Source organism: Tupaia chinensis, unplaced genomic scaffold, assembly GCF_000334495.1.
Source record: "Tupaia chinensis unplaced genomic scaffold, TupChi_1.0 Scaffold000286_1, whole genome shotgun sequence".
Lineage (NCBI taxonomy): Eukaryota > Metazoa > Chordata > Mammalia > Scandentia > Tupaiidae > Tupaia > Tupaia belangeri.
In genome coordinates, this window is record NW_006159770.1 from 774,386 (window position 1) to 782,583 (window position 8,198).

At 65.9% G+C, this 8,198-nt stretch overlaps 3 protein-coding genes across 5 annotated transcripts in view; all 3 read left to right on the forward strand.

Moving 5' to 3' along the window:
- The first annotated feature begins 6 nt into the window (after positions 1–6).
- On the forward strand, positions 7–1,605 carry ZNF581 (zinc finger protein 581). Its single transcript, XM_006150371.2, has 2 exons — positions 7–25; positions 424–1,605. The coding sequence occupies exon 2, from the start codon at positions 443–445 to the stop codon at positions 1,040–1,042; it is 600 nt and encodes a 199-aa protein (XP_006150433.2). The 5' UTR covers positions 7–25; positions 424–442; the 3' UTR covers positions 1,043–1,605.
- Positions 1,606–2,997: 1,392 nt separating this feature from the next.
- Positions 2,998–6,284, forward strand: CCDC106 (coiled-coil domain containing 106). 2 transcript variants are annotated; one of them, XM_006150369.3, is made up of 6 exons: positions 2,998–3,442; positions 3,567–3,638; positions 3,768–3,872; positions 3,954–4,130; positions 5,063–5,275; positions 5,682–6,284. In XM_006150369.3, exons 2-6 carry the CDS (start codon positions 3,608–3,610, stop codon positions 5,996–5,998), a joined length of 843 nt encoding a protein of 280 aa, XP_006150431.1. In that variant the 5' UTR covers positions 2,998–3,442; positions 3,567–3,607; the 3' UTR covers positions 5,999–6,284. The 2 variants fall into 2 exon arrangements, with proteins under 2 accessions (XP_006150431.1, XP_006150432.1); XM_006150370.3 differs by having other exon boundaries at positions 2,999–3,018; positions 3,443–3,638.
- A 1,401-nt stretch (positions 6,285–7,685) lies between these two features.
- The window catches only part of U2AF2 (U2 small nuclear RNA auxiliary factor 2), a 16,823-nt gene continuing 16,310 nt past the window's right edge, over positions 7,686–8,198 (forward strand). For both annotated transcript variants that reach the window (XM_027772601.1, XM_027772602.1), the window contains exon 1: positions 7,686–7,734. In XM_027772601.1, the coding sequence (XP_027628402.1) occupies positions 7,686–7,734 (49 nt within the window). The remainder of the gene's footprint in view (positions 7,735–8,198) is intronic.

The following is an 8,198-nucleotide window of genomic DNA, read 5'->3' on the forward strand; positions in this document are numbered from 1 at the left end:
GGCGCGGGCTAGGGAGAAGCTGGAGGTAGGCGGGCGAGGGAGGGGCGCAGGGACCCAGCTAGAGCCGGGGGCTTCTGCGGTTGCAGCCGGGCGAGGAAAATGCTGCTGGGTGGCGGCATCTCGACCCGAGTGGGACTAGAGGAGAAAGAGGCCTGGAGCTCTGGGGGCGGGGCCTAGAGACGCCCGCGGTGGGGGGGAGAGCGGAGGGCCCCCTGGGACCTTGGGGTGCGGCGGGGGCGGGGAGGCCGACTGAGGTTCCGCTATGTGCAGAGATGCCGTGAGCACGGAGGACAGGAGAGGAGCCCCACGGGACCCAGGAGGAGGGGGAGTGGAGGCCCCCGGCAGGGCGCACCGGGGCAGGCTGGAGCCCAAAGTGCCGAGCTGCCCTCTCTGCAACCTTCTCACCCTGTCTCCGTCCACCAGGCCCCAGCCACCCCTCCGGATGCTGCTGCTGCCGTCCCCCTGCCCCCGGCCCCTGGCGCTTCCCTCTGTTGTGGCCATGGAGGCCCCTCCCTCTCGGACAGGCCTGTCCCAGCAGCCTGGACCTTCCTCCTCTGTGGGGTCTCTGGTCCCCCAGACTTCGTCCCCTCCGAGGCCCACCCACTACCTGCTCATTGACACCCAAGGTGTCCCCTACACAGTGCTGGTGGACGAGGAGGCACAGAGGGAGCCCGGGGCTGATGGGGCTTCAACCCAGAAGAAGTGCTACAGCTGCCCGGAGTGCTCCCGCGTGTTCGAGTACATGTCGTACCTCCAGCGCCACAGCATCACCCACTCCGAGGTGAAGCCCTTCCGGTGTGACACGTGCGGGAAGGCATTCAAGCGGGCCAGCCACCTGGCGCGGCACCACTCCATCCACCGCGTGGGCGGGGGGCGGCCCCACGGCTGCCCGCTCTGCCCGCGCCGCTTCCGGGATGTCGGAGAGCTGGCTCAGCACAGCCGCGTTCACTCTGGGGAACGCCCGTTCCAGTGCCCACGCTGTCCCCGCCGCTTCATGGAGCAGGACACGCTGCAGAAGCATGCTCGGTGGAAGCACTCGTGAGCTGAGGGCGGCCCGCCATGTGCTGTGGGTTTTGGGCCCTGGACACACACAAGCCATTCTCTAATGGGAGCCAAGTGTTGTCTGAAGGAGGGACCCACTGGTCCCTGTGGACGCGGGGACAAGCTGGGATGGGGGAGCCCTCACACCCATCAGGCCTGTAGCCTGTGCGCTCCATGCCCACTGTAGCCCCTGGAACCCAACCTAGGGGTGTGTGTCTAGACGTCCTCTGGCTAAAAACGTCAGGGCATCAGTAATCTGCACGTTTTCCTGAGGCCTGCAGGCTGATTGGGGGAGGCCTCAGACCTGCCTCCCAGCCCCAGGGCCTGAGGGTAGGCAACACAATGCCCACTTTGAGCACCTTGGCCAGCTCCAGAGCAGGCCCACTCCCCCCCCCCCCCCCAAGGTCAGACTGCACCAGGGTCTGGCCTCCCTCTGCTCCTGTAAACCTGTCATCTGGGAAGTGCTTTCAACTTCAACATTTGAGAAACCACATCCTACTGTAAGGAGGACGTTTTAATGGCCACCTAGTAGACACCTGAATTACATGAGAAACAGAAGCTGTTCTTCCTTTTTTAGTTTTGTTATAGGCTGTGTGCAGTCACCAGAGAGAAAGCGAGAAACTCCCCCAGGGAGCACAGCCATGCTGCAATCCCTTCTCCATTCTTGGCTCAGGACTTTGGGCACACATGCACACATGCTGGGTGTGATTTTTGAGCCAAGTAGGGGACTTGAGCTGCAACCTGTCCTGTGGGATCTGGGCCTTAACCTCCACACCACCTACTGGCCCCAGAAGCTGTTTTAGCTGCAGTGTGCCCTGCATGCACTAGATCTGTTTCTCCCACTATTAACGCTTTACGCTGGTGTTTTACCCCACTGCATTGAACTCCCCACCTGGGAGCCTGTAGTCTGCAAGGCTGATCTAGGGCAGGGGCTCTCCCTGGGCTCTCTGATCCGGGCTGCAGTTTATCTGTAAAGTGAAGTGGGCAGGGAGTGCAGAGACGCAGTGTCCCTCCCAAGGGTTACCAGTGCTCTCACGAGGGCTGGCAGGGTTCCTGGGCATGGATGCTGCGGTGGACAGGAGACACCTGGGAAGCCCAGCGCGCAGCTCCATAAGCATCTGCCTCCCTAACGCGTTCTCCTTCCCTGGCTGCTTTGCGCAAGCGCTGCGCTAGCTTTCATTTCTTGTCTCGACCTCTTTTTGGGTGGAAGAACCAACACCCCCATGCATATTCCCCAAAGTGGGACTGTGTTCATGCCCCATCCGACCTCGGATAACACGAACAGCCTCAGTCCCCATGTCCTTCCCCTGCCTCTTCAGGACAGCCTGGCAGGAAGCACAACCTCCCCACTGTGCAGATGAGTAAACTGAGGCTGGGGAGGTACAGGGGCGCTCAGGACCGGAAACGAGCCCCGTGCCAAAGCCAGCTCCTAACAACCAGTGCGGGGACAGGGGCAGCGTGATCCTGGCACCCATCTCCGGGAATCCTGGGGTCTGACTGTGGGGGTCCGCACCGTTCAGTTCCAGGGGGATCATCAAAAGAAATTCCCTTTCGCTTCAGCTTCCCGGTGCCTTTTCTGTGCCCGACTCGGCACTTTGCCACCCGCCCGGGGGACCCCAAAAGCCGAATCGGTTCTCCTGGGTGGGAGCTTCGTGACGTTCCCTGCCTGGGCTTCAGGGAAGGCGGGGGCACTGCTCCTAGGGACCATCGCGCAAGTGCGGTCCCGGTCTCTGCCGCAGATAGTGGGCCTCAACTGGCCTGGGAAGAGTCCAGGAGGCGCCGCTCCAGGCGGGCCTAACCGGGCGATTCCCGCGCCCCTCACAGCCTAGTTCCGAGACTCGCCCCCAGCGCGCCCCGCCCGCGGATGGGTGGGTGCTTTCCTCCGATCCCCGCCACACTTTGCAGACGCTCCCCCGCGCCCCTCCAGGGGCGCCCCCCCCCGCTGCCGCTTGTCCCCCGGCCGGATTCTGCGCGCGGGTGGGTGAGCGTGGGGGACCATGGCCCTATGGACCCCGGGCACTGGCGGGCGGGGAAAGGTGACCGCTCGCACCCCTGACCTGGTGCATGCCTTTCTGGAACCCCTTTCCACGACTCTCCCCTCCCACCCGCGGGACAAAGGGCGGGGGCGGGGGCGCATCCCCACGCGTGACCTCCCCCCGCACTGCGCACGCGTCCAGCCCCACCGCCCTGGGGGAGGGCCCCGTCCACCCACGCGAGCGCGAGGTCGGGGAGGCACCCGGCGTGGGCAGGACGCCCACCCACGCTTGGAGGTGGGGCCGGCTCCCCCGCACCTACCGCTCCTTCCCGCCGTGATGAGGGTCCTTCCCATTCGGGCCGGGTGTCCCTGCTGTGGGCCCCGCGGGAGCCCAGCGTCTCAGCCCGCAGCGTCCTCACTCCCTAGGTAGGAGCCAGCAACTTTGGGGGCCCTCCTCCCACCCGACCCGGGTCCTGCGCTGCGGCCCTGCGCTGCGGCCCTGCGCTGCGGTCCGGCCGCGTCCCCCATCTGCGCCGCTGTTTCTGTCCAGTGCCCTGAGGCGCTCTGCCGGCCACTAGGAGACCCGCTGCCATGAGTGACAGAAACAGCCGGAGGCGGCCACGTGAGGAAGCTGGGTGCCCTGGGCCACCTCGGTCCCCAGGCTGGCCTGCCCCTCCCTGGGGCTGCGGTGGTTGGGGGTGGTCTGGGGGCCGCGGACCTCCTGGGGTGACCCGGGGCCTCTCCTCGCCAGTGAAGGACGATGAGGCCTTCGAGATCGACATCCCCTTCGCCGACGCGCCCCGCCTGGACTCCCAGATCTTCTACAGCCTGAGCCCCTCCCGGGCGAGCTTCGAGGGTGAGCTGAGGGCGCGGGGACCTCAGTGCGCAGGGCGCCCGCGGTCCGCGGTGACCCAGGTCTCCCGCCGGCTGTCCGCAGAGCCCCCCGAGGCGCCGTCCCCCACGCGGGCCCTGATGAACGGCGTCAAGGCCCAGCTGCACATGGCCCTGGAGAGGAACTCCTGGCTGCAGAAGCGCATCGAGGACCTGGAGGAGGAGAGGGACTTCCTGCGCTGCCAGCTCGACAAGTTCATCTCCTCCGCCCGCGGGGACGCAGGTGGGGTGCGGCAGGGCCCGCCTCCGCCCGGCATCCTGGGCCACTCCCCTCCCGCTGGACGTCGAAGGCTCTTCCAACGTGCCCTCCTGTTGCCCTCTCCAAATTACACAGCACCTTAAGTCTGTGGGTGCCCAGGCCCCTCCTCCCAGCCCAAGCCCTGCCTGGCCGTTGGGTCCTTAGGGCGCCCTTGCCCTTCACCCCAGCCTTGTCTTCCTCCTCAAGGACCCAAGAGCCCAAACCCCCTGCCTCCTGCCCCCAGCTGACTGGCAGGCCAGGCCTTCCCACCCACTCTGCAGGGCCTGGCCCTTCCTCAGGGAGGTCTCTGCAGTCCCATCTCCTTACCTGGGTGGGGAACCTCCCAGCCCACTGCCTGTCCTCTCAGGGTCCCCCTGACTCCTGGCTAGCCCAGCCTCGGGGCTGTGTGGCCCTGCCAGGCCCTTGTGAGCTCTGGGCTGCAAGGGGGCTGTGCTTTGTGGCACTGGCGTCCCTCTGCTTGGAAGCCACCTGTAGCCTGGTGGGCACGCCCTGCTCATCCAGTCCTCAAGGCTCTGTTCTGGGCCACTCCACTGTCGTGCAGTCCCCACCTCAGGGCAGCCCCTTCATGAGCCTCCTCCTTGGTCAAGGTGGTGGCCTTCCCTGACACACTACTGCCTCGCCCCTAGCCAGACTCCAGGCTGGAGGCACCTCGGCAAAGTCCCTCCTCCTGGCAGTCCCAGGCCTTCCTGAGGTCCCACGGGGTCCTGGTCAGCACGGCCCTCGGCCCTCGGCTCAGTCCAGGACGGGCAAGCACTCCCACCACGCGCCTCTTCAGTGCGGCCCTGCCCACCTGTGTCCTGGGGTCCCCCTTGCCCAGCGGCCACCCTCCCTGGCCCTTCTTCTAGCACCGGCCCAGCCTCCACCCTTGGGACTGTCATGTCTCTCTCTGTCCCTAGAGGACCACTGTCGGGTGAAACCTGGGCCCCGGCGGGCGGAGGGGGACAGCCGGGCTGGTGCTGGGGGCGAGGCCTCGGACCCGGAGTCGGCAGCCTCCTCGCTCAGCGGAGTGTCTGAAGAGGGCAGCGCAGGCGAGAGGAAGAGGCAGAGGCAGAAGGGAAGCACCGGTCGGAGGCGCTTCGGGAAGCCGAAGGCGCGGGAGAGGCAGCGGGGTGAGCGTGGGCGCAGGGTGGGCCTGTTTCCTCCCGCGACACTCGTGGCCAGGCCCACGCGCAGCAGGCCGCCGCGGGCACCTCGTATCAGTACGCCGGAGGACACTGGGGCCTCCCTCCGGGCAGGAGGCCTGCCCCGTGGGCTCCCGTACACTGCGGGTGGGCTGAGGGGCGGGGGCCTGGCCACGCTCACCTCCTCTGGCCTCCTCCACCTGCCAGCGACCCGGCCTCCCCTCCCGCCCCCTCCCTTCCTGCAGTGGGCTCCTCTCGCCTCTGCCCTCTCCACCTTTGCTGCTGTCTCCACACCCTGCTCTCCGTGCCTCACCCCGCCAGACCTGAGCCCTCTGCTCTCCCGTCTCCACTGGCCCCTGAGCCCGGCTCTCCATCTCTGTCCCTTGTCCCGCAGTGAAGGACGCGGACGGGGTCCTCTGCCGCTACAAGAAGATCCTGGGCACCTTCCAGAAGCTGAAGAGCATGTCGCGGGCCTTCGAGCACCACCGCGTGGACCGCAACACCGTGGCGCTGACCACGCCCATCGCGGAGCTGCTCATCGTGGCGCCCGAGAAGTTGGCCGAGGTGGGCGAGTTCGACCCCTCCAAGGAGCGCCTGCTCGAGTACTCGCGCCGCTGCTTCCTGGCTCTGGACGACGAGACACTCAAGAAGGTCCAGGCGCTCAAGAAGAGCAAGCTGCTGCTGCCCATCACCTACCGCTTCAAGCGGTGACCGCCCGCCCGCCGCCCCGCGTGCCTCTCCCCTCCGGCGGACCCCTGTCCTAGCATCCTCCCCTTTCTCCTCCGTGGCCCAGGGGCTGGGTCTGGAGCAAACTGCTGTTCCCGAGCACCGCATCCCCCTCCCATGGGGGCCCTTTCCTCCGGACAGCCCTGGGCGCCTGCACCCCAGCCTGGGAGGCCAGCCCTGCCCTGCCTCCCCGTACGCCGGGACCACCCCCGTTCCACGTGAGACAGAGTTACTCAGAGCATTTAAATTAAAAGACACGTGAAAATTTGGATAAACTGGGCCCCAGCCTCTTTCTAAGAGGGGGCGGCCGTCGCCACGGAGACTGAGACCGAGTTCTGGGAGCCGTTTCCGGGGAGCAGCGGTCAGGCGGGAAGCGGGGAGGACAGGGTGTAATTAGCCCCCTGCAGGCAGAGGTGGGAGAGAGACAGGCAGCTGTGCCCCAGAAAATTCGAAGCGAGCACAGCTCCGGGAGGAGGCGTGGACACACCCGCTGAGCTACCTAGTCTAGAGGTGCGGCGGCAGCAGGCGGGGCCCGATGACCTTTACTGGAGGCCATTCGAGGAACTAGGTGTCCCTCCCGAAGCCTCCGCCGATCCGCCAGGGGGCGGTAATGCGGAAGTATGTGTCTCCCAGAAGTGGTATTTCCGTCACGTTCTTCGACTGCCCGGCGGGAGGGGCGAACGCACTTATGTATATATGGTTGCTAAGGCAACCAGGAGAGGGCGGCCACGCTTAACGGTCGGGAATACGGAGCACCACCACCCTAAGAGAAAATCTCGCGCACGCGCAATGGGGGCTCTGGAGCCCGTTCTCCCAGCGCGAAGCCGGGACGAACCTATCCGCCCATAGTTCGCCACGCAGGCGCAGAAGCCCGTCTTGCCCCTTTCCGCTTCCACCCCGCGCAGGCGCAAAAAGCCGCGCTGGCAACCTCCGCAGCAGCCGCGCGCACCCTTCACCTCGCTGGCTGCTTTTGTCTCGCGCAACCTTCTCAGGCCCTCCGCGAGTCGTCCTTTCTTTGCCAGGACTCTTCCCACCGGGAGAGCCAGGTGCTGAGAGCCAGGACACCGCCTTCTTTTCCGTTCCCCTGACCCACCTCGCCTCCGTCCTCCCTCCCTTTTTGGGTCCTGAAGCCGGAAGGGGCCGAAGCGCCTACGGAAAGAGCCGAATTTGTCGCCTGCGAGTGAATCCTTCCGAAGAGGTGGCGGAAGGAGCCGAAGTTTTCCGACGGGGAAGGAGGAAGCGAGCGGAATCTCCGGAAAGAGCCGAAGCTTGAAATCGAGCTTAATTTCTAGAGGGGCCCGAGGGCGAGCGCCGGAAACCTTCTGAAAAGGCCGAAGTCCGGGACGGTTAGGATTGTCAACGTGGCCGATTGCTTGGACAGGGCCAGCGGAGAACGGGGCAAGCCTGCAGAAGCAGCCAAACACTAGGACGGTTTGAACTGTCGGGAGAGGCGGAATCCTTAAAGGGGGCTGGGCGTAGAGGAACGCGAGGATTGACGGAAATCTCCGAACGTGGAAAAGTTACGGAAACCCGAGAATCCAGAAACCCTTGCTTCGGGAGTTTTCGGAAGCCCCCGAAGCCGCCGCCTACCGACCCCTTCGTCAACCGTCCGGAAATAGTCGAGGCGCTTCGGAGTCAGGCTTGGGGGGAGGGTCAACGCGGCCGCCTCAGCATGTCGGACTTCGACGAGTTCGAGCGGCAGCTCAACGAGAATAAGCAAGGTGAGGGCGCTGGGGTCGCCGGGCGGCGGTGGGGGCGGATCCTCGCTTCGCCCCTTGCCCCCCGCCATTTTCCCCCACACGTTCCCCCTCTTCTTAGGGCCGCGCGGTGTCCCCCCCACCGTCCCGCTGCGCGCGGCTCGCTCACGTGACCGTCCCAGCGCTCCGCCGCACGCCCGGCGAGGGACGGGGGTGGCGGTGCTCGGGCTCGTGGCGCATGCGCACGACGCCTTTTCCCGCCCCACGTGGCCCCGGCGGAGGCGGCGCGGGAGACAGGCGCGAGCGCGCCACTTAGTCTGTGCGCGAGTTCTTCTTTAGCCTTTTTCTTTTTTCGGTAAAGTAGATTATGGAAGGTCCCGTAATCCCCCTTTTGGCTCCCGCTTCCCTGGCACTTCCGCTTCCGGTCGGGGCCACGGCCCCCGTCTCCACGCCCCCTTTGTTTCCCAAATGGCGGAGCGAGGCTCAGG